At 35.9% G+C, this 26,253-nt stretch overlaps 1 protein-coding gene across 3 annotated transcripts in view; it reads left to right on the top strand.

The window, feature by feature from the left end:
• Positions 1-26,253, top strand: part of RELCH (RAB11 binding and LisH domain, coiled-coil and HEAT repeat containing) — a 76,858-nt gene that overhangs the window by 35,113 nt on the left and 15,492 nt on the right. For 2 of the 3 annotated variants that reach the window (XM_039548408.1, XM_039548407.1), the window contains exons 11-22: positions 7,175-7,287; positions 11,314-11,404; positions 15,093-15,164; positions 15,940-16,080; positions 16,580-16,744; positions 17,433-17,580; positions 19,523-19,679; positions 20,219-20,342; positions 21,095-21,143; positions 21,476-21,555; positions 22,345-22,451; positions 23,030-23,129. In XM_039548408.1, coding sequence (XP_039404342.1) covers positions 7,175-7,287; positions 11,314-11,404; positions 15,093-15,164; positions 15,940-16,080; positions 16,580-16,744; positions 17,433-17,580; positions 19,523-19,679; positions 20,219-20,342; positions 21,095-21,143; positions 21,476-21,555; positions 22,345-22,451; positions 23,030-23,129 — 1,347 coding nt within the window. Of the gene's footprint in view, positions 1-4,593; positions 4,694-7,174; positions 7,288-11,313; positions 11,405-15,092; positions 15,165-15,939; positions 16,081-16,579; positions 16,745-17,432; positions 17,581-19,522; positions 19,680-20,218; positions 20,343-21,094; positions 21,144-21,475; positions 21,556-22,344; positions 22,452-23,029; positions 23,130-26,253 lie in introns of those variants that run through there. The other variant, XM_019279667.2, reaches the window with a different exon arrangement.

The following is a 26,253-nucleotide window of genomic DNA, read 5'->3' as shown; positions in this document are numbered from 1 at the left end:
ATCATAATCAATATTATGAAAAGCTAACCTAAGAACTAGGCTCTTCCACAAGGTATAACTTTGAGTCTTGTCCAAAAACAACCTTATAATGAGACTTTTGCACAGAGAAGGGTGTAAAAATATACCTAATGATCACTAATTGGAGAAGGATGTGTAACAGGTTCAACTCACAATGCAAAGTGTTTGCCAGTCTCTTCTGAAACTAGAAGAATGGTAGTATTTAAGATCTTACACTATCAATGTGTTAGGATTAGAGTGAAACATAATTTTTTGATGGCTCCCTGAAATATCTTTGTTCTTTAAGCATTCGTCATGTTGAAATGGGTTGCAAAATCTTAAGCTGAAAATTACATGCTATGCATCTCCATTTTGGAGAAACTGAGTTTGCAGAGGTTGACAACCTCTCAATAGTTTTTGTCCTTTAGCAGAGACTCAGAAGCCATGTTTCCTATGCTTTTAAGCATCTTAAGGTCAGTAGCAGCCTGCCTGATCTGGTAGTCAGCAAATATTATAGTTGACATTCCTGAAATTATTTCTTATTTTTATATATTGGTGCAGCTTAATTGTTCTTTAATGTCTGTAGTTTAGATTCCAATGGAAGGTAAGAAAGAAGGAAAGACACAGTACTGAGTAGAGTGGCTGAGGGGATCATTTCAGTTGTTTCTAAAAAAGCAGTTCAACTGTGTAAAATCAATAATGCACCGTACAGGAAAATTGCCTCAAAGCAATTTGTAGTTATCAAAATTCATGTAACAACATATAAATTTAGTTTTGTTTTCATCTCAAGCATCTAGGTTATCTTAATTCCCTGAAAACTTGTATGTCAGTATTTAGATTCATATGTGAACGCACTCACAAATAAAGGAGGTGTTGCAAAAAATCCACATAAGTGAAATGAGCAGTAACAGAATGCTAAAACCCAATTCTTAAAAAAAAAAAAAAGCTCATTGGTTGGGTATGCAGTCTGTGATAACACTTCTTGCAAATGAGCAGCTTGGGTTCATAAAAATTGATCTACATTGGAATCTGCTTTCTCAATTATCTTTTTACCACTTAAAATACATTAACAATAAAAAAAAAAGGCCAAAGTAAAATCAGCCACCTTCAATTTGTTGACAGATGTACCATAAAAAAAATTCCTTTGGCTAAAATGTAATTAGAGGGAAGCAGTCTTTTAAAACTTTTTGCAATAACTAATCAGTGCAATACTCATTTCTTCACACTTTCTAAGATATTAAAGTCAATGGTTTTTTGTCAGGAAACAAGAGTAACCTTGTATGTACAACTTCCGTACTCTGCAGTATGTAGTCCTTTAATGGAGTGATGCCCAGAGTAAATGTTTTGCTTAATATCTTATTACTCTTGTTCTTAATCAACACTTTCATTGAATTTTTTACATCTTTCATCTTGCCCATTATTCCAGTATTAGTCTTTAACTTTCTTTTGTGTTATGCAAATTTAGCAAAATCATAATAGTAGTGGTCTACTGAATATGCACCACTAAATATTTATACTGAGAAACTGTTATTTATAGAGAGTTCAACATGTTAAGAATAGAGTTTTGCTTTTATTTGTTTGTAAAGTTGAAGCAAAGATAGTGTTGAATTTTCAGTCTCTGAGTTGATGCCATTCTCAACTCCACTAGATCTCCACTGTAGATTGAAAGTAATCACATTAATGTGCGGTAACTGCATGTAAATATCACCAAGGCGCTTTAATTCTCTGGCATGTCTCTTAAAACACAGTAGAGTTGAGTATCTTACTACAAATTTTCATCTCAGTCTTATGCTTTAAAAGCCATAAAATACTTGCTTTGTTAAAGAAATGTAAAAGAGTACTGTGTCAGATCTTGGCAGTATACTTAATTGTCTGTTTCCAGGGTTGTGTCAAGCAGATTTCTTTCTGGTTGGATATGGATAAAGGTACATAAACCTGAGTTGCTGGGCATGAAAATTGTCAGTTATCAATATCTTCTAGATGATCACTTTAATTTCACATTAAAGGGGAGAATAAAGAAATCTAAATGAACAATTACAATACTTTGTTACTCTGTAAAACTTAGGTTGCTCTAGACTTCTGCAGATTGTTTCTAAAAAACAGGGGTAGTGTTGACCACAGCCTGTTTGCTGGTCCTTTTCTGGTATATATGCTGTATTGGTGTTGGCTTGCAGGGCTTTTTTGTTCTGGGGGTGAGGGTGCTCCAGAAACATGAGACACAACAATTTTTTAAGTCCTTTTGTTCCCTTCTCCTTGATATGAGGGCCTAGCGCAGCTTCCATAGAGTAAAATAGCTCGGTCTCATAGAGTGTCCTTTTCTTCTCTAGTCTGGAAGCTGACGTCTTTCACAATTTTTTCTGTAAAGCTTACATAGGTCATGGATGCAAGGAGTTGAATTTTATGTTTATGAATTGAATTGCCAGCTTCTGTTGTATCACAAACTTTTATATGTGTGTTTTCAAATAAACAATAGATACAGACAAAGAAGTACAAAGTTTTTTCACACCCACACCCTACCATTGATTCTTATGTAAAAGCATCCCTTTGGGATCTCTGAGAGGCTTACTTTGGATCCTGGAATAACAGTCTCACCCCATGAAATGTAATTAGAGCTGTGATTTTAATATTAGTAAGATTAGTAGCACAAAGTTTTGAGTCATGCCGTAATCCTATGATTAAATATTTTTTTCACTTTAAAACTAAAAGGATAAATTCTGAACTTCAAATACATTCCTGCCCAAGAAAGTTCCCATCAGTGGTTTGTTGGTACCTGCAGCTATTTCATTTGCAGACAATAAGATTATTTTATTTTATTTACTTGTTGTCAGAGGCTAAGATACAGAGTAATTTTAACATAGCATTAGTTCACAATATAAGTATTGACTATTAAAGAAGATTAAAAGGAACACATTAACAAAATTGATCATGTCATCCTGGTTTATATACTGTCACCTGCTTGCAATATTAATACATTAATATTTGGAGTAATAAAAAATATTATTGTTTGAACCTACTGAAGTAACCAGTCTTGACACTTAACACTAGTTAAATTTATTCTTTGAGATAATTACTTTGCTTATGAACATTCCAACAACAGGACAGTAATAAATGAGAGCAACTAAGATGTAGAAGACTTGTTGGAATATTTAGCAAAACATAGATATAATGATGGAAACAACACTGACAGAAAATTCCTTGCTACCTTCTAAGATGCTCACTATATGCTGCACTTTAAAAAAACCCAAAGTTTAATATTTTGTTGTAATACTTTTAATACGTAGGAGGAACTGTCTTGCATATAGTTCAGGTGGTACTACTTACTATTAAAAAGCCACATTCTTTTGACCATAGGGAAAGCTACTCCATATACCCATGTAGATGTTGCCTTTATTGAGAACTTTAATCAACTCAAGTCGTGAATCCTTTTCAAAGATAATGGAGCAAGATGTTTAACTTAGGAAGAAATTTTCCAGAGATACTATGGTGAGAAAAATGTGAGTTTTTCTTTGGAGAGACCTACATGGAGAGTAACACAGAAGCAGACCAGAGAGAAGATGGGCTGTTTCAGTTCTCCTGTGCAGTGTGTTAGGTCAGCCTCACAGAATTGTCTGTCAGCCACCTGTAGGTAGCTTCTCTCACTGTAAAACCAAAATAACTTCTTTCAGTCTGTTCTTTGTGTGGGTAGCTCACAGATAAACTGCCTCAGATATGAACTTGGCTTTTCAGTAGTAGAGGTGGGACCTATGACACATAATGTTTTATTGCATCAAGCTGCAAGTGCTGACAGCATTATGATGTCCGTCTGCTTGGAATCTAACAGGAAAACAGTATCAAAGCTGTGGAAGTCTGTCTTCTTGCTCTGGCCATGAAAGTCACTAGTCACTCCTGTTGACTAACACCAACATAAAGTATCAAAAGTTGTGTTCTGAAACTCAGAGGCAAAAGAGAAAAGAAGGACTTGGGGATGAACAGGATATTTAGGAAGGATCCCAAATTAAATAGAGAGAGAGTTGTTGGGTTTTTTTTGAAACTTAAGTTCTTGCTTTATGACTGTCAGCACAAGTGGTATTCCTTCCCAAGGAATGCAGAGTGTTTCAAATAGCACTGGAAGTCCACTCCTTGATTATTAATAATTATATAGAGTCTCTGTAACCATGTTGTGAACATTCCTCTTGAATTTAAACAACCAAATACTAATCTTACCATGTCTTACTGGAAAATTACTACTTTCTATAGCTTCTCTGCTGGTTTCAAAATCTGAGATCTGTAAAAAAAATCTACATCAAAGGTATGACCCTTACCAACAGGAAGAAATGAGCTCAAACCTACCTGTAGTTTGGTTTTCGTAGTTAATGCTCCTGAATGTCCTGAGAAGAACCTGCCCCTTATAAGTCTTTGGGAGACTTCGCTTGACCTGTCTTGTCCCTCTGTAGAGCATTTTTGTTCTTCTGGTCCCACAGTCCTCTTTGCTTCCAGTTCTACCTTGCTGTCCATGAGGGCTATATAGGGAGTACAGAAAACACTGTTGAAGACTTCTCACTCTTTCTCCACTCCCCTTAATAGAAGGAACTGTAGAAGCACTGATGCAGCGTTGCAGAGAACACTCTCTTCTCCCATAGTATGCATGAGAGAATGTGACCAATGGACAAGAAAATACAGCTAATTCCATCAGCTATAATAACCAGCTTTCTGCAAGGTAAAGAACCAGCCTTGTATCTGCCCCATGTCAATGCTGTTAGGTTACTCATTAGCCTTTCAGACACAAGGCAGTAGTTTCTAGGTGAATATTCTCAGGTGTTTTCCTTCCATGCAGACTCAGCTGAAAAAAGACAACTTGAACTTCCTTAAATTCAATAAGAAGCTTAAAAAAAAACCCCTCCTCATGTCACTGTTTTAAAATCTTGCAGTAGTTCTGAGTAAGCAGTTGAGATTTTTGAGCAGGTACTCAAACATACTAAGAAAGTGAAGTCAATGGGTTAGTTTCAACAGATGAACCAAAAACCCCATAAATGTCCCTTTTCATGGGGTATATTCTTTATTAAGTTTTTCATAGGAGTATTTAAGAATACTTGCAAGAGCAGTTGAGTAATGTGAACTTAGGGTAGATTTCAGAAATTTAGGTTTCACTAAAGTAACAGGGGTTTTTTTAGCTTTAAGTTTTATAATGAGCTTATTCTTTATGGTGAAGGTAGTAATTTTCTTCTGTATCTACAAATTGCAATCAGATTTCCTATTTAAAAGATTTTACTTTAATGTATAAGTAGTGGTATTTAGAGTGGTGTTTGGGGTGGGTATTATTTTAGTAATATTCCTTCAAATCTTTTTGAATTAAAGCAGTGTTTGCAGGAGAGAAAATTATTCTGTGCAGTACAAAAAAAAAGTTAAATAGGTTAAACCCCCTGACTTCCCAGAACTTTAAATGAGCAAAAATCTTAAGTATCCAAAAATAATAAAATCTAACATGCAGATTCTAGAGGGAAAGAAGCTCTCAGCTGAAGAAAGTTATTTAGTTCTTCATGCAATTTAATTTGTAAAGTTTCTTTAATGCACGTCTGCAGTTCATGTTATTTTGTGTTGTGCTACACTTATTTAAAACCAACCCCGTTACTCTTAAAAGTATTAAGAAATGGAAATGTTCAAATTATTCAAATTTATTTTTTATTTCTCATTTTCTCCTTTTAGATTTTTTTAAGTGATAGGTAGGATATTTCCATGTTTTTTCCTCTGTCATAAATTCCCTAATCTGTATCATAATTGAGTTAAATATTGCCAAAATATCTTCCAGAATCACGGAACGTTAAATACAGTTTAGGTTGGGTCTTGGTCATCTTTGGGGATGGAAAATGGCAGACTAAGTAGAATTCTTGTAAAATGAAAAAAAAAGCTTGTCAGCAGTTGACTAGCTTAGACACTGCTCTAAAATGGAGTACTGTTCTATGTTTAATATAAACATAGCTCCTGCTGTTTAGGAAAATACAAGTTGAGCAGTGAGGATGTTGTCAGTGGTGCCTCCACAAGTCCACAAGAGCATCATAATTAGGTCACTTTGAATGTCTGCAAGAAGAAATTGGCAGCTCCCTGCAAAGTCATTTCAAACCACCACAGATTTTTCCAGGTTTTATATAATCTCTCCTACTAACATTAGAAGTGTTTCCCTCTGTCACCTGCTTATTTGTCACAACTTAATAATTCACAAAAAGTCTTTCTGCTGAAAATGGCTCCAAAGTACACAGCAGGTGTGCAAGGTAATCTCCAGATTACTTGCCCATGTTTTTTGCAGACACTGAGGTTTTTCTTATTCTTTTTTTCCTGATCTCTCAGTGTGATGTTTCTGTTCCTAAGATATTAAATCACCTAGAAACTGTCTGGCTTCCAAATTCAGTTGGAGTAAAAGCTCACATCAACAAGGTCAAGGGAAGGGACTTCCAGACAATGTTTTAGAAACATTTGTTTCTTTTGGGAATGAATACCATGAGCTTTGTAGGCATATTTAGAACAGAGAAGGTCCTCACTATGAAGATCCTTATATTTTCTCTTGGTGTTTTACATAGTATTTTCTTCATAATTTGTTCCTTAAGGGATTTTAATTGCTCCAAAAAGAAAATTCAGCTTCAGAGATTGGTTCTGTATGGAAAAAAAAAAATCATAGAACCTTTACAAAAATCAGATCATTCTCAGTCGACACAAAATCTGTCTGCAGTCACCTTTACCAATGTATGTTTCTCAGTGCTTATTCAAACTTGTGCACAAAACTGTGTGCACATTTAATTGGAAATTTTAATCTTTAACTCCATGGCATTTTTTTCGTAGGAGCTTTGTTCCATAGATGTCTGTGGAGCTTCAGTTCAGTAGGTAGTGAAAACAGTTGAAACCATGATTGTTCTCTTAATTCTGGTTACAGGTGACCTGCATATGTTAATTGTAATCTTTGCAGAGCTTTTCATTTTATGTGCTGGTTCTCCCCTGATTTCTCCTAGCAGGAAAATAATTCTAACTTTTGTAGACCTTCACTTTCCCCAGGTCACTTAATAAGACATCACGACTCCAAAGTATCTTTTCTAACTTTTTTGATGTTATGTGGTGTTAAATTTATCTTCTTAGTTTCTTTTGTTGTTAATGAATGTATGCCCAAAGCGATTTTACTTTGTTTGGTTTTCCCCTACCCACAACTTTTTAGGAATTGATCCCACTCATACTGTGTACAGCCTGCCTCCATCCTGAACCCAAAGAGAGAGATCAGCTTCTGCACATACTGTTCAATTTGATCAAACGACCAGACGATGAGCAAAGGTGTGTTTGCGCTTGTGTGGTGTGGGACAAGCAGGAACATTTTTCTCTGTCCAAGCAGCAGAACTAATAGAAATTGGATATTATTGGGTGGTATTAAACAAGTTTCGTTTAAGCTGGTATTTTGCTTATATAGTATTGACAAATTTATGCCAACTTCAGGATTTTCCATTTCCATGACCTGTGCTTCCTAGTTACTGAAATGTAAAAATATGCTTGTAAGCTCCAGTGTAACATTTCAGTTCCTTTTTTTGTTTAATGATGAACTTTAACTGTTTTGTTAAATCAGAACAGCTTTTTTTAAAACCTGTCTTAGTGTGTCTTAGTGATCTACATGTTTGTTAAGATAACCACCACATTTCTTTGCAGAAAATAATGCTCCTTCTACTTATGGCTCATTACTATGGTAGCAATAAAAAATTCAGAAGAATGTAGCATTGATCTACATCTGAGAAGTGTTAAGAAATTTGTTTCATTTTGGTTAAGACTGAAGCAAATTACACCTTTTGTTCTATAAATTTAATTCTTCCCTAATGCTCAGGAAATCTGACTTTGTACTGATCTTGATGAGAATACCCTTAAGGTTGAAAGACAGTACCCAAGCTGGTATGTTTCCTTCTCTAACTGTGGAAAGATGTTTCATGCATGATCTGTAGTTCTTCTATTATTTTCATGAGAGATGTTTTGTAAAGCATCTGTATCTTTTGTTGCTCTAGGCTGTCTTTAGACAAAATAGGCTTTATGAAATAGGTGGAAAGCATTTCTTTTGGAGATTCTCCAAAACTGAAGTGTTCAGGCATAGTTTTAAAGCATTCCCGTGGTAAAATTTAGAGATTAGGTATAATTTAAAGCCATGGCTTTGGGGATTAAAAAAAAAATGCCTAAATAAACAAAAGCAACTTGTAGCGTAGTGGCGCCATGCAGATGGAAATTATGAAGAGATGCAATCCTGGTTTTACTTCAGAGTCATTAGAAATCTGCTTCCGAAATGTTTTGAATGTCTCATGTGGATTGAGAAGCTAAATTAATTTGTGGTTGAAGGGGAAAGAAATTACATCTCATTTGGAGTCTCTTGTGGTTAATTTGTTGCAGGATTGGTAGCCTATCAGGTAGACTTTTCATAGCCCCCTTTAGGTGCATTAGGTGTGTCTTTTCCAGCAGTTAAGAAAGAAGAAAAAGCTTTTTTTTCCTTGAATTTGTTCATTTTTTATTATGAATTAGAGATTTAAATATAAAAATAACTTGTTTTCATCAGAAATTTGGTAAAAATAGTCTGCCATAAACTCCAGGACAATGCCATAAAACTCCAGAAAAATGCCATAAACTCCAGGACAAAACATGCGTATACATAATATACATTTGCACACATAAAAATAATAGTTGATTTTAAAGGTACCATAACATGATGGAAAACCAGTTAAGATTCCATTAAATAAAAGAGATTCTGAATACTTAATATTTTTATAATAAGTATATTTATATTATTATAAATTTATATTAATATAGATTTAATATTCTATTTAATAATTAAATAGAAAATACTTATTCAGAATTTCAGGGGGGGTGTATTTAAAGATTTGTATGGTAGTATTTGTATGCTTTGTTTTTATCTAAATACGCTTAAGTAATGTTTTAGCAGTCTTGTGCAATATGAAGTGAGCAAAGACATTCAGATTTAGTCACCAGAAGGATTATGTCAATTATCTCTTGTTAATTTGTTTACCTTCTGCTACACTGTACAGGCCTACTACATTGTACCTTGGTGTAGCAGCTGATTAGTTGATGACATTTTTAATTTGCTAAATGCAAGAGACTGAAATGTGACATTGCATTTCTAAGAATGAACCCATTAGAAGAAGTATTTTATTTTACAAGGTCAAATATCTGAAGTATGTTTACAATTATGCGGAAAGCCTGGATTATGCCTCTTGCCTATGGGAGATGCTTTTTGGTGCTTGGCATATTGCTGTCGTCTTGTACACTAACCTTATATTTAACAAGGCCACTTTTATCCTCAAGGCTTTGCTTGTTAATGTCCCATTCAACTTTTAAAAATGTCTATCAAATTCTCTTTTGCAAAGGAACAAAAATGTGTTCACATAACCTCCTTTTTGTACAATTATAGTAGTTTTGGAGGCTAGGAGCCATGAAGAAGTGATATTAATGTTTGGCTCTAATAGGACAAGATTAAAACCTTGCTTCAGTCACCTCTTACTGAGATCCTTATATCTTTCCTTTCCCTGAAATGCTGACTGTTATCATATACTGTTAAAATGGTTGCAAAAATATTTAAAATCTTATTTTCAAATATTTTTGAAATATCTTCAAATTCTCATCTCTGTAGGCAGGGCAAAAGGAAATGTGATTTAATTTTGAGATTTCAAATCTTTTTTTAAACGGTTTGATTTAAGAAAAAATGCTTTGTTTTATTCCATTTCTAATGCAGAAAATTTCAAGGGATTGCTGTGTTCTGCTTTTTTCTAATATGTTAAAAATGTATAGTCTGTTGCTCATTTCTGTGATTAGGTGCAGTGTATAGAACCAAAGATAGTAATTCAAATGCCTGTTTTGTTTGCAGTAGAACACAGAATTACCACAGGCCTTTGTCTCCATATTGCTGAGTCTTATCTAACCATTTTTGTTTTCTCCCTACTTTTTACCTTGATCAAAGGCCTGGTTCTCTGAATGTGGTAGTGAGGTTAAAAACCCAAATACACACAGCACAAAACAAAAGAGTGTGCTCTGATTGTTGGCCTAAAGAATGCTGGGATTAAAATGAAACAACCTTTTTGATAGGATCTTTGTCCTAAAAAATTCTTAAAGCAAATGAATCTTTTTTTGATGGTGTATGTTCTCTAAGGGGTTCAAAACTAACCAGCAGAACTTCTGCCTTTCAACCTTAAGGGGTGCTATTGGTACAGAAAAAATTTAGGAGTTTAGACATGACACTAAAATGGTAACAAATTAATTCTGAATTACATTTCTTAGTGTAACAATAATAAACTCTGAGTAGTGTCCTAATCTTACTGAGGAGGTGATAAAATTGAGTCTCATGTCCACACATTATCATTTGAAACTGGGTATTTAAGAGTTCATGTAGGCACTAAAAGTAAATAGGACTGGTGAATTGCATTCAAAGTTGATATTATTCCAATCCTATCAACAGGAGAAATAGAAGTAAAAAACATCTTAACAAGATAGCCACTCATTAAATAAAGTATCACAAATGACAGTTAAGTACAATCTTACTGAAATTTTAAATGTACCTCTGTGCCTATGAAATAGATGGAACAATGGCAATTTCTTGCAATCTTTAATGAAAGATAAAAAATGGAAGAATATGAATACAAATAACAGGTGATGATAGATACTACTGGTTGATTACTTGCTTTTTTAATGAGCTTTGGAAGATTTCTCACAAGAGTGAAGTCCAGTATTTTGTGGGAGATGACAGTAACTTGCATGTTAGAATGTTGCAAAACTGTCATAAAAGAAACAAGCTTCTTGCTTTGAAGAAAATTCATTCCATCTCACAAATGCTTCTAAGTAAAATCAAATTACTTCCATAAAATACTGATGGTATGATAGTATTAGGTAATTTAGATCCTTTACTGCATGATAGTATTCAGTACTAAGAATTAAATGAGAGATTTAATCAGAGACTCCCAATCTCAGACGTTAGAAAATCAGAAATACCCAAATCAGAGATTCTCAGACTGGTTTATGGAGTTGAGGATCTGCAAGATTTTGGGAAAGGCATTTTGAATATAAAACAAGGTAAAATCATAGAATAGTTTGGGTTGGGAGGGACATTGAAGGTCATGAAAGCAAATCCCCACCCTGCAATGAGCAGGGATAACAGTGGCTTTCAATTTAATATTTAGTCGGTAAGTCAGTGTGAATGGTGTGAAATCTTGACTGGGACTGCAGACAGCTATCTATTGCCTGTCAGCATGTGCTTTTCCTAACTTAAAGAACATATGTTATATATTACAGAACTTCATAAACAGATTAAATTTGTATTTTCAGACAGATGATACTGACTGGGTGCGTGGCATTTGCCCGACATGTTGGACCAACACGTGTAGAAGCTGAACTTTTACCGCAGTGTTGGGAGCAGGTAACTGATTATTGTTTGCTTTATGCTCCAAAGTCAAGTAAATGTTCATAAATTTGAGTTTTATTTGTTTGAGGAGAAGGTTTTGGGTTTGGTTTTCATTGAATGGCAGTTCAAAATATTTTTCAAAAAGACACTGGAATGTTCTTTGCTCTCATCATATATATTTTTATCTAACGTTACACACACTTTAGAAGCAGAAAGGTTATTAAAGACTGTCTGGAGATTGTAGTTACCTGCTTGTACCTGCATAAGCTTGTTATATGGAAGTGTAGGTAAGCACATGTTCATCATCAATGTTGTGTAACCTATTGCTAGGTAGGTACCTTCATAATTTTACTGTACCTTCCAGCCTCTTGGAAATCCATTTTCATTCAAATATTTTATTTGCTGATTCTTTCTATGTTGTATTAAGTCCCTGGAGCAGTGTCCACACTTGAGCTAGTTTAAATTCTTAAACAGAAAATCAAAGACCAAAGTAGTCATAAGCAAGTCTCTTGTAGATGGGCACCTGTGAGATGAGCCTGAAGTTTACATGTCACTTGTAGAATCACAGTGATCTTTTTCACAGATACTCCAAATTATTAGAAATAACTGAACAACCAAACTGAAATGTTTTTACTGTTTCATCTGAGGTATAGAAGCAGAACAACATGAGTTCAGGTGAAAATGTGTTGTATTTTCCTACCACAGTGAAAGAAATGGAGTTCATCACTGCCTGGAAAGGCAATGAATAACTAAGCCATGACGGAGTGGGAATGCCTGCTTTGATGGCAGAGTCTTTCTGGTCTGGTAGTTTTCTACTGTTTCTTGCATAACACAGCAATCTGTGTTTCACAATAAAGTCTAAGCTTTAATAGCCTTAATGCTTTCTGACAGTAGAAGTACAAATTCTATGCAGCATTTGTGCTCGTTGTGAATGACTGATGTATCTGTTGATTGAGAGGTCTCATGACAGCAGTAGTTTGAAAGGAGCCATACAAAGAATTTTGTATTTTTGCCTAATTTTGTAAGCAGCATTTTGTTTTCTTAGTCCTTAAGAAATTTAAACTGTTTGAAAAAAACTATCTCACCTCAGTAAGAGCACATTTTTCTCATCCACTTCTTGCTAATTGCTGATGCAAAAGAGAAACTAGTCCAGCTGTAACAGTACAGCATATCAGACTGCCAAGTCCTATGTCATAGTGCACTTATGTAATGCAGTTTGCCAGATTTTATTTGCAGTGCTGGAACCAAGTCATTATTTTCTCCCGTGAAATACCAGCTGAATCTTATTGTCACAAGCTTCAAGTTTATAGAAGGAACTCAAGTATAGACATAATTTTCTACTTTTTGCAGTAGATGTGTAAATCATGAAAAGGATTCATGCCTTTGGTCTCCAGCCAAAATCTATTTACAGATGCAAAGGACCGGGCCCTCAGAAAATTCATCATTTTCATTGATACCTTCTGGAGCTCAGAGTTTTCAGGCTAGTCTTTGTAAACTCTCTACCTGCTCTTTTGCAGGTAAGACTTGGTAACTGACTCAGTTTAGTGGAAGGCTCTGTGAATGCTAAAAAGGTCACTCAAAACTAGTGACCAGTTACTGGCTTCCAAAACTGGAATACTGCTTATTAAATACAAAAGGAAAATAAATTGTAATAAACATTTTAGCTACATTTAGTTTCCAAGGGCTGCTTATCTTCCCTGAAGACAAACCTGACAGAAATTTGAGTCTTTTTTCCTCCAGTATGTCTTTGCAATATCAAGGGTGGTATTTATATTGCCCTACCAGCTGAAAACTAGTCATTGCTGTTTCCCTCAGAGCTCCAGAAGAGGATGTGTATCTCTGCTGCCAGTGGGGAATTTGCATTTGAAAAGATGGCACATAAGTCAAAGATTTTACAGAATAATAAAAAAATTAGGGTTGGAAGGGACCTTAAAGACCATCCATTTCCAAGCCCCATCCAACGTGGCCCTGAACACTTCCTGGGCAACTTGTTCCAGTGCCTCACAACCTTCACAGCCTAGTAGGTTTTAAAGCAGCCTCTCACTTGTCCATAGTATTTTTCATCTATGAAATCTCCATACTTCCAAAATTATTACAGGTGCTCTAGATGAATGCATGCAAAATAATGATAGACACACTCAAAGAACATTCTCTCATGCTTGAGACTTCAGTTTAGTCCTGAAGCTTACGATTTATTAATTTAAGTTTCTTTGAAATCATCTTTTTCACACTTCGTTCTTGAGAGAGTTCTCAGTAATTTCATACCAGAACAGCTGGAATCAGGCATCGTTGCTGAGTGTGCTGAGAAAGTCATCTCAGAAAGTTGTCAGGTTGGTTGTGTGTCATTTTTTCCATATAAATACATGCTGGCTATTTCCAACCACCTTCTTGTCCTTCAGATGTTTGGAAATGTTTTGTAAGACTGATTGCTCCAACACCTTCCCAGGAGCTGGCGTGAGGCAGACTGGCCTGTGTTTCACTGGTTTCCCTGTCTTGCCCTTCCTGAGGGTAGCAGTGACATTTGCTTTGTTCCAGTCCTCAGGAACTTCCCCCATTGCCACAACATCTTGTTAGTTGTCAAGAGTGTTCTTGGAATGACATCAGCCAGATCCCTGAGCACTCATGGATACATCCCCATCAAGGCCCACAGACTACTGTATGTCCGAATTCGTCAAATGTTTCCTGGCCTGCTTATTTTCTGCCAAAGCTCCTTCTTGTGCCAGAATTTGGCATGGTTTTTAGGGACTTCAGACTACTGAAGGCAGGTCTTTCAAGATGGAGACAAAGGCGGCAGTGAGAACTTTGGTCTTTTCTCGTGGTGAGATGGCTGCCTCACCAAGGTTATACACTGCATAGCAAGAAAGAAAGAAACAGTTGCACCATATGCTGCATATCCTATTTTATCTGACAGCAGCAAAAAATTCACATTTCACTCTCAGCATTTTACCGTAAAATTTTTTATTCACAAAGTGTATTGAAATATATTGCTTGTTTCATTGTACAGCCATTACACAGGCCACTAGATCTGACTCCAGCAGAAGGCAGATTTGATTCCAAAGTGTCAATATTAAATTTGTAAGGCAGAATTTTCAAGCAACTTTTGAGTAGAAAGGGAAAATAGCACAGGATCAAGAGGTTCTTGGTAATACGCATTGTTTTTAGAGGTGTGACATATTTATGCTGGCCTTGAGAGCAGAACTTTAATAGCATGCAAATGAGTTCGGCTTTGTACAGGTGTCTTCTTTTGACTCTGATTCCTTAGCAAGACCTGGGCAGCTCTGCTACACTGGTTGGCTCAGAGCACTAGAGGGCACTTGTGTAGCTCTTGGAGGAACTGTGCTCCTGGAGGGCTTCGTAAGACAAAGTATTTCATTTCATGCCAGTTCAGGAGTTAAGCAAATTGTTTAGAGTACAGCAGCCCATACCTTGCTTTCCTTTTTATTGCATATGCATCCATGCTTCTCATACACATATGTGCTTCTCTGACTCTTCCCTTACAATAAGCACTGTCTTACAGGATAGCTGCCTTACCTTTATGCCTCAGTGCAAGTATTTGAGGCTGCTTAGTACCCAGGTGCAACTTCTGAGTTCAGTCAGTGTTTATTGAAGAGGTGCAGACACATGCCTCCATCGCAGTTCATTCTAACAAATTTTGAATGTTGGTTACTGCAAAGCAAATAGTCCATCTGTTTCTCTTTACCAGATCAACCACAAATACCCAGAGCGACGGCTACTGGTAGCAGAATCCTGTGGAGCTCTAGCACCTTACCTTCCAGTAAGTATTAATAGACTCTGAATACCTGCTAGTGAAAGCAAGGTAAAAAACTGATGCATAATGTAAGCATCCTTTATAATTTTAAACATTACCAAATATGTATGTTATGCATAGACAGTCACTTTGCTACTTTGTATCACACGTGAGATTTACTAAGTCACTTTAAGAAGGAGAAAGTTTATAATGAAGTGCAGGTTAACCTCGCTATAAAATATTTCTAAAAACAATACGAATACTCAGTAAAAATGATGTAAAAAAGAGATTATTAGGACCAGTTAAGGAAAACAATCTATGAAAAAAGAATTGACATTCAACTGTAGCATTCTTCATGCACTGTGGAATGTTACAGCAAGAGTGCTGCCAGTTGGAAGAAGCAGCGAAAATTGCGTCACTGGTAAACTAGAATTTGAAGCTTCAGAGAAAGGGTGGGGGGAGGGAACCTAAATTAAAACTCCCACTTCTCCAATTTAGCAATGCAGTGATTATGTAGTGAGTCTAGGTCTATAGTAGTTTTATTGCTCTTAGTTATTTTTGGTTCCGTGTGAATTAAAGGACCTTAGTTCTTGCTTAGTAGGACAAAAGTCTCTAATGAAGCTATTGACATTTTATATTCATTCATCTTCTGTTGTAAAAACTGAACATGTAATATTCATAGAGGAGTTTATGGTAGGAGGGAGGGGCACTAATAGAAGTGCAAACTATTTGTAATAGTTGGTACAAACCCACATTGCTTGTTTCATTGAATTTAACAAATGTGTTTCTTGTTTATGAACAGAAAGAAATTCGTAGTTCATTAGTACTTTCCATGCTGCAACAAATGCTAATGGAAGATAAGGCAGATCTAGTACGAGAAGCTGTGATCAAGAGCCTTGGCATCATTATGGGCTATATTGATGATCCAGATAAATATCAACAGGTATAATTTGGTTTGGGTTCTGTAGGGATAAAATGCTTTCTAGTGATATTTCATGAACAGGGGGTTGTATAATAATAGGAGGTTGTATAAATTCCTGTATTTTTATCAAGTCTTTCCAGATACTTTTAAAAATTATGATTGTTTATATGAATGTTGATTTTACTATATCACCAAGACAAAACAGAAAAACTACAAGTAGCATTAGAATTTCAGGTGTAAGCCTTATACAGAAGCTGCTCTAATAGTTCATAATTTGCCTTTAAGAACATACCACTTCACTGCCCACCTGATATTATTACCCAGTTTGATATCATCACTTGCTAACACAGATTCGTTTGCTACAACAAAGCCTACCTGTAGGTCAGCTTTTAATGCTGCCCAATAATGTTTCAGATAAGTGAAAATAAAGAACTTTCTCTTTGAGTTTTTGAAGGCAAAGTGGTAAAACATGTATATAAACTTTTGAGAAATAATAGCATTCTTTAATGTCTTTTACCAGGGTTTTGAGCTGCTGCTTTCAGCTTTAGGAGACCCTTCAGAACGTGTGGTTAGTGCAACACATCAGGTATTTTTACCTGCTTATGCTGCCTGGACAACAGAACTGGGAAATCTACAGTTCCATCTTATACCTACACTGCTTAATAAAATTGAAAAATTGCTCAGGGTATGTCCTCAGCTGTTTCTACATTGGAGAATTTTCTTTGTATTCTGTACTTGTACTGTGGAAGAAGGTAAAAAAATCAAGAAAAAACCCCAAAACCTCCCAGACTAAACATACTCTTCTTTAATAATGTTTTGTTTTATAGCCTAATAGCATTTGCCCCATGTTTAAATTGTGTAGATTTTAGTAAACTTCAGTTTTTATTAAATAATCAATAAAAGTATATTTGAATGGTTATGGTAGGTCATTTCCAATTATGATCCAGTTTGCACATTTCATTTGATAGATATCTCAAAAGTTCTGGGAAAATTTGGTATCTCATAACTATCTAACAAACTGAAAGAAGATGCTTGCTTTCAGAGTACAGGGGACTAGTTTATTCACTTTAGGTGCCTTGGTCTCTGAGGCAAAGGATCCACATTTCGGAAATGTGCTGAAAAATGTTCTTTCAAAGTATCTGTCTGTTCATCAGCATGAACTGCTAAATGCCAAAGGCTGTATTGCCTGAATCTTTTGAGTAGAGGTGACTTAAGGGTGACAAAATATGCTTATTATTAGGCTAAATCACTTTGTAATTAGTGTGTATGTGTAGTAGCTCATCACAGATGTGTTGATGTCTTGCCAGGGAATACATACCTAAGGAACATCATCCAAACTGAAAACTTTGAAGTAAATGTCCCATTTGTTTCAGGAAGGAGAACATGGCTTGGATGAACATAAGCTCCACATGTATCTGTCTGCCCTGCAGTCATTGATTCCGTCACTGTTTGCACTGGTGCTACAGAATGCACCTTTTACAAGCAAAGCTAAACTTCAGGGAGAAGTACCACAGATAGAAGGTAAATGATTAATTTCTGATACATGGATTCTTTTCATATTGGTCTGCCTTAGCAAACTCTTAAGTAATGATGCTTTTTTCCACCCCATGCTATTCTTGAGACACCTGATTATCAACAAAAAAAAAAAATTTGTCTGTTTTTCTCTACTTCTTATACAAAGCTTTTAGAAAGCAAAGCAATTTTTAATTGTACTTCCTAAAGGTTTCTGAATAACTGATTTCCATTAATAGCCAATAATAGCTCAGGAAGGCTGGCCTCAGTTTCAGTTAATTCTTACAAATTTATGTAGTGGGAAAAACACAGCATAATGCAGCAGCATCACCATCTGTTGTCTATCTATGTAATATCTTAGAAGACTGTCCCATCTCTGGCAGTGTTCAAGGCCAGGTTGGGTGGAGCTTTGAGCAACCTCGTCTAGTGGAAGGTGTCACTGCCCATGGTAGTGGGGTTGGAACTACGTGATCTTTAAGGTGCCTTCCAACCCAAACCACCCTATGACTGAATGGCCTCATGGTGAAGTTGTCCTTAGATCAGCAGTCCTAGTCTGTAGAGTGTTTTCTACTGTTGCAAATACTTTTTAAAGATGTTATTGGTAACACCTGCCACATGCTGATAATAGTGCTCTGTGTGAAGATGCAAAGAAAAGGTAACAATTTGAAGGAGAATTTGGAAAGTAGCTAGTGGTACATTACTGTCTGATACTCCTTTGAAAATGCTAAACATGCCATGGTAACGTTCATCTAGCTGACTTGAGTAATTTGAAGATGAGCACTTTTTCACTGAGTGATTACTACTTAAATAAGGCATTCAAAAATTTCAGGTTTCAGGCTAGTCTTCTCCAGGCTGAACAAGCACAGCTCTTTCAGCCTTTCCTCATAGGAAAGGTGCTCTATCTTTTTGTTCACATTTTTGTAGCCCTCATTGGGACTTGCTCCAACAGGCCCATGTCTTTCCTGTGCTGGGGACCCCAGAGCTGGATGCAGCACTCCTGGTGAGGTCTCATGAGAGAGAAGCAGAGGGGCAGAATCACCTTCCTCATCCTGCTGACCACGCTGCTTTGGATGCAGCCTAAGATAGTGTTGGTTTTCTGGTCTGCAGGAAAATATTGCTGGGTCATGTCCAGTTTTATCACTCACCAGCACCCCCAAGTCTGCTCTCAATCTCTTCATATCCCACAGCTTGTATTGGTGCAGAGTGTTGCCCTGACCCAGGTGTGCAGCACTTTGTACTTGGCCTTTGAGCCTCATGAGGTTCCCATGGGGCCATTTCTCAAGCTTGTCCAGGTCCCTCTGGATGGCATCCTGTCCCTCAGATGTGTCAGCTGCACCACTCAGCTTGGTGTCATCTGCAAACCTGCTGAGGGTGAACTCAATCCCTTTGTCCATGTCATTAATGAAGATAATGAACACTACTGGTCCCAGTATGGATCCCTGAGAGACACAGCTTGTCACTGATGTCCGTCTGGACATTAAGGCATTGGCCACTATCCTCCAGATGTGACCATCCAGTCAATTCCTTATTCACTGAAAAGCCCATCCATCAAATTCATATTTCTCCAGTTTAGAGCAGATGTTTTGGGAGACTGTCAAAGGCCTTACAGCAGTCCAGATAGGTGACATCTATAGCTCTTCCCTGTCCGCAGATGTAGTCTCTCCATCACAGAGGGCCACTAGGTTGGTCAGGCAGAGTTTGACCTTGGTCAGACTGTGCTGAGTATAATAATAACATAACCTCCCTCTATTGGTATTTTCTCTTTTTAACTGAGGGTTACATAATCTCTTCAGAGATTATTTTAACTCACTGATTTTTAACAAGCAAATTGATAACCTTATAGAGAAGGCACTTAATGAGTTTCACAGTTTCTTAGCTGTTGTTTCTGACATCGCCTCCATGGTCTTTTCATCTTCTTTCGTTCATGGTTGCTTGGTCTGTGCTGTTACAGTCACTAGGTTTCCCCGACCCGTGTCGCCTCTTCAGGACGTCGCCGTCATAATTGGAAGCCGCGAACAACTGGCGGTGTTGTTGCAACTGTACGACCATCAGCTAGAGCATGAGGGCACCACAGGCTGGGAGACTCTGTTATGGGTAGTGAACCAGCTGTGAGTTAATTTGTGTCTTAGGATACCTAATTTTAAAATGTGTCAAAGTTAATAGTTCTTAAGCGTGGTCATGTTTAACAATTACTGAATATAAGAGTGCTAAAAATGATTGTGTTTGAGAATTATTAAAGAGGAAACTTTATTTTAGGAGTTCTAATTTTCATGCTGAATTGACTTTGATTTTATTCAGAAAATATCAAGTCTAGCAGAACATGTAGGTAACTGTTTTCACTGAAAACTTGTTTCTTTTATTTTTGCATTGGTATAGTTCTCTTGTGAAGTAAAGATTTTTGTATTCTGACTATCTCATGATAGCAACAGATCTTTGAAAATATGAGTCAGACTTTTCTGGCACTTAAACTCTTGCTTTCTTCACAGGTCAGGAATTGTACAGAACATGTAGTTAATTTTACTAGAACCAGTAGTGCTCTGTGTGTGCATGTACTTATTAATATAAGCAGTAGATCTATACAAACGTAAATGGACAAAAGCAAAAAATTAGAGTAGGATTTACTATCCTTTCATTTCCTGATTTTTAGGCTACCGCAGCTTATAGAAATAGTTGGCAAGATCAATGTAGCATCAACTGCCTGTGTCCATGAATTCTCTAGATTTTTCTGGAGACTTTGTAGGACATTTGGGAAAATTTTTACAAACACTAAGGTAAGATATTATCTTAAATATTCTACATAAATAGTACCTTGATAACACATATTCTCTATATTTACAGTATGTCATTTGTGACATATTTGTGACCATTTGTATTTTCACGTTACACTGATGCTTTTCTATAAGTACATTTAAACCTGCTATTTTTAGAGCTCTATTTGTGTCCTATTTTGGTTTTGGTCATTTTGGAATGGCCTTCTCATCTTGCCCAACCAGGGACAATTTTTTTTTTTTAACTTTCTTATTCTTCATATTTCCTTTGTGAATGACAGAGAGAGTAGGAGAGATCATAAATAGCCAGAAGTAATTCTGGTTATTTAACAACTTTCTTTCTTCAGAGCAGCATACTGTTCACTCTTTGTGGTGTGCATAAGTACTCCAGCCTTACTTGATTAAAAAATTTAAAATCGATGCCTTCCCAGCCTGAAATATTCTCTGTAGGTGATATCTAAACATTTTTATCAAGGAATTATGTAATAGTTCTCAGTAAAATAACTTCTGAATATAATTAGAAAATACTTTCAAGGGAAATTGTCAAACATGAGAGGATTACCTAAAGATAAATTTGTAGAAGTGTTAGCAGTATGTGCTGCCTCCAGAGAGGAAATTATTGTTGTTTTGGTTTGGGTTTTGGGGGGGGGGTGTTTAAATTTTATTTTGCTTTGTTTTGCAATTCTTTTATTTTTCTAAGTTAATTGACACTGGTGACAAGTTTTCTTACATGGGATTCATCATCCTTTGCATAGGTAAAACCACAGTTCCAGGAAATCTTAAGACTGTCTGAGGAAAACATAGGTAAGTAGCTTTTTACTCAAATGAATTCATCTTAACTGCAAACTCTCTTGTTCAAATAACATTTTTAGGCTGCAGTTCTCAAATTTGTTATCTTTGTGAAATGTTGAAAAATCTAGTCTTAATCTGAATGGAACACTCTGAAGTTGTAGATTGTATGTAAGGTAAAAAAAATCTCAAATCCAAATAGCAATATTTTAGCAAATTGGTGTATATATAAAAAGGTGGTTAAATATAATACTTAAATACACATATGTAAGTCTACTATATATGATATATATATTTTATACTCATATGTATGTATAAAACCTAAACTCTTCACTGTGTTTCATTAGATTCCACAGCAGGTAATGGAGTGCTAACAAAAGCCACGGTTCCCATCTATGCAACAGGGGTCCTTACATGTTATATTCAGGTAGGTTTGGGTTTCTGTTTCCTTGTTAAATATAGAATGGTGTGAAAAATTTATTTTTAAAAAAATATCTATACATTACTGTGTTCTTTGAAAACTTACTGTTCTTGTGCTTTGAAGATAGGTAGATGAATGGGCAGCTGTAAATACATTTACAAGCAAAGTTTTCTAGTTGGATGGTGATGCACATTTAGATCATGTTGTTACCATGTCCCTCTGTCAAAACTCTATTAATGTTTTTCCTGAACTGGGTTCTCAGCCATTTAGCTGTGAACTTTGCAAACATCATTGTGCAAAATTTACTGAAACAGATAAATTGCCTTTTAGGGCCTACTTGCAGTCTTAAAATTTTAGTGTTACGTGGTACTGAAACAAACACACTATAAATATTACCTAATCCTCCAGCAATGATCAGTCAGGTTCTAGTTTATATATGCCTTACAGGAAAAAAAGAAATTCTTCATAATCCTACAAATTTTTAGTGGATTGTGACCAATTATAAACCTTCAGGAGTCATAAATGTGCTTAAGTACTCTTCTTAAAGTTTCTTTAGCAAAACAATTTATGCACGAGTATGTGCTTAGTTGATGGAACACAATCTCTTTGTGTGTTTGCTTTGAAAGGCTCTTGTTCTTCAACCACATTTTTGAAGTTCCTAAGAAAATTGTTAAATGCTTAACCTTGTTTGTTCTTTTTCATAGTTTGTTGACTCTGTAGCTGTTGGTTGTCATTAAAACCTCAGCAGTCCTTCCAGCACATTCACCACTGTACTGCCTTCTTCCCTTCTTTCAGGAAGAAGACCGCAAGCTGTTAGTTGGATTCCTAGAAGATGTAATGACCATGCTTTCACTGTCCCATGCTCCTCTGGATAGCCTGAAAGCTTCCTTTGTGGAACTAGGGTAAAGAATATACCTTGGGGTTGACTACATCTAAATACATTAGAAGCTTTTATTAAAAGCTGCTAATATGTTTGTAATTTTAAATAACTGTGATGCTTTGGGTGAATAAAGGGTGTACTTGCTTTTTTCCCCTGGTGTAAATGTAATTTCTAGGTTAAAAATGTAGCAGTTAAAAAAAAAACAAACCTGAAATGTAAAATAGGAACACCAAAACCCAAAGAAAAATTTTCCACAAAAATAACTCTGAGAATGGAAATTAATTTTGTATTTACCATACTATTTTCATTTGTTCTAGGTATGTATTTGTATTCAATATAATAATTCATTGAAAATTATGGTCTTAAAGTTGGGCTTGGGTTTTTTTAATTAACTTAAAAATGCAGCATATTTTCTAGACTGCAACATATTGCAAGTCCTTCAGAATGAGATAAGTATTTCGTATCCTTCAGAATGGATAAGTGCTGGAGTTTTAGATTTGTTGAACAAGGAATTCTTAAGACTGCATTTTTTAGGTAAAGAACATATCTAGGGCTTGGGAGTATTTTTGTTTGATCAGTTACCCAACTGTTTTCTTCTAGTGCAAACCCAGCTTATCATGAGCTGCTATTAACTGTTTTATGGTATGGGGTTGTCCATACTTCTGCTCTTGTTCGATGTACAGCTGCTAGAATGTTTGAGGTAAGTGTTATCCAAACTTTTTTTCACCTTTTTAAAACTAGAATTTATTTTTTAAAACAGGGATCAATCAGACAATGTTGCTACATTCTTATTAATTACAAAGACATAAGCTGTGTACTGTGTGATGGAGCAGGAGGTTGTTGTTCAGTTGTTTCTGTATGTGTTCTCTGTTCAACAGCACATCTTTCTATAGGTCTGTAGTTGAACATAAGCATCTCTGAGTTTTAACTTTACTTTTGCTATACAGCACATCATCAGTAGTCTAATATACAACTTACCATTTGCAGTAGGTCTTGTGTATGCTCATACAATGCACTTACATTGTAATTCAAACTAGTTTTCTTTGTACCAGATATGGTGGTGAAGACACACATGTAACCAACTTTGTATTCTTTGTAAAAATTAAAAGAATTCTAAAGAATTTACAGTTACTTTACTTGCTTCATAATGACAGCTTCATCTTTCCCTTAACATCTATAAATTTTGGTCAGAATAAAGACTCAAACATATACCTAATAAGTTTGTTTTTATTTTCACATCATGCCTTTGTTTCATCACATGTTCATTTTAAAAGGCATATGCAAAAACTCCGGGATGTACTCCATTGGCTGAACAAGGAGAACTGTTTGTCCTCTGCATGTTAGAAACGTATATTCTAATCACCATTACTTTCTCCTTCTCTCTTTTTTTGTGCATTTCTTCTACATTGACTTGTTTGGATAGCTTTGCAGGGGACCTCTAGCTGAACCTGAACATCTTGTATCCATTTGCAAAAATTAATCTCAAGTCTGCCTCAGAAAAAAAGAGCACTTAACTTACCCATTGACTTTCTTTACTGGCACTCTGCAAGTCAGAGCAGAGAGAACAGTAAACAACCACAGCAAGCTCCATCCTTAGACTTCAGTTAAAAACATCCAACAAGGTCCTTTTTTTCTGGGGTTTTTTTTTGCCCCTCCTTTTAAAAAGGAGATGGCAATTTTTGGACACCCTTAAAATGTATTTGCATAGTTTCCATCTCACAAAAGCAATTTTTATATCATATTTGTAATAATAAGCTTTTTTTTCCCTAATAAACATTAGCCAAACATGTGAAAGACCTCAGTTACAACAGGCTGTTGTCGTTGTTGCATCTTCTTTTCAAATTCAGCTGCATGTTGATTATTTTTAAGCAGTCTATGCATGCTATTTCATATCTTGTTTCTTAGCATACTTCAATTTTAACTAAAGCCTAGGCAGCTTTCTTTTAGATGCTTTTCTTACTTGAAAATAGTAGCATATTGCCATTTCCTGGATAGCCATAGCATATGTATTTATATGTGGCATTATGTAAATTTGGGAAGTCACCTAAGCAAAGAGGTGGTAATAGTTGGTTTCACTACTGGAAGATTCTATCACTCAGAGGCTGCTGAATGGCAAAGCCCATTTATGATTAGATAATACGATGAAGAGTATGTGACCTGCAGGACAGCTATATGAGAACAGTTAAGATTCTGAGCAGCATGGAGAGTGCAGGCCCAACTGCTTTGCCAAACCTTTACAGTCTGTTAAGGGTTGGAAGGACACAGAAGTGATGTGGGGCCTTTCCACTCCTTTGCTCCTTTGGGGCAGGAAGCTTTGTGCTACCATTTTTAAGCTCTAATATGCATAAGTAATGATTTAGAGGAATCAAAACAAGATAAAAATTTACATTGTCTGTCTCACTCTAACCTTACGTGCTGCTACATGGCTTTGCTCATCCAGCTGTTCCTGTTGCTTCTGTATTAATGTTTTTGGTCAGTAGTTTCCATTTGAATGCTGATACAAACAGATTTGATTGCTCTGGTTTGAATGTGAAGCACATAAGCTTTGCTGGTCTGTTTGGGTTCAGGGCTAGGCACACATCTTCAGAATGACACTTGTATTATAAAGCATGTTTTACTTTCTGTATGATGGAACGCATCTGTTTATCATGCTTTACCATACTTAGAAATGTGGCAGACCAGAAGGGAATGAAGCTGAGATCATTCTACATTATTTGCTAATTATACAAATCCCAAGTGTTTGGTTTTTTTTTTTTTTCAAAGCACTGTATAACTGCTAGGCTTTTCTCAAAATGAAGGTTGGTAAAGAAAACTCAAGTCCCTGTTTGTCCAGGATTGAAAATTATAAGCATTCTCTATTTTAATAAATATGAAAATTAGTAAAGCTGTATATGAGAGTAAAACCATCACAAGCAAACAGCGAGCTATGTCCTTAAGAGCTGTTTGAAGAGTAGCCCCTGAACTCAACAGATTGGCACTTGGAGTTCTTGCCAGTGTAAATAATTGTGAAATGTATTAATGTTAAAATGTTGTAGTTGAACTGACATCCTAATACTTTCTGAATAACAAGTATAGGATGTTGCAACTTTGCTCCTCCAGGTGCTTTGCAGCAACAGTGTCTTATGTTTTTACTCTGCTTCTCCCCATTCTTCCTTCTCCAGTTACTGTCTGTGAGGCCACACTCTGTTCTATGTCTGTGTGCACTCATGCATGCATTCACATACAGGCACACACAAATGTTGCTTAATAAGAATGACTGCTTTATATGGAAGCTTCTGCAAAGTCAGGTTCCTTCCAATCTTTCACAACTTAATTTGGTTTAAATTCAGAGTTCGTAAAGCAGGAATGTTCTAACAAATAGCTGAATGTAAAATCTTCTCTAGTTAGAGGATGTAAATAAATAATGCCTGGTTTTGGTACTGATAAACTGACAGCTACCACTTTTCCCAGGGGAAGATCTTAGAATTTAATTTGTGTTCATTATGCAATATGAGTAATTAGACTACAGCTAAATATTAAAAAGACATTTCATATTTCTCACATAAACTTACTGATAAGCTTTTTATATTTATCTCCTAAAACCAGCAAATACATGCAGACTTCCTTACATGAGACACAAAATGTAAATATTGAATCTTTCCTATTTTTATTGATGAATACAAAACCCACCATTCTGTTGAATATGAAAAAAATTTGCAGCTTGACATTTTTGAAAATTAGTAGGTTTTCATAGGAATAAAGCATGTAAAGGACATCTGCAATATATGCAGCAAATGCTTGTGTATAGCTACATAGGTAATGTAAAAAAATTGCCTGGGAACATC

Source organism: Corvus cornix, chromosome 2 (assembly GCF_000738735.6).
Source record: "Corvus cornix cornix isolate S_Up_H32 chromosome 2, ASM73873v5, whole genome shotgun sequence".
NCBI classification, from domain to species: domain Eukaryota; kingdom Metazoa; phylum Chordata; class Aves; order Passeriformes; family Corvidae; genus Corvus; species Corvus cornix.
This window is presented reverse-complemented; position numbering and strand designations above follow the sequence as displayed.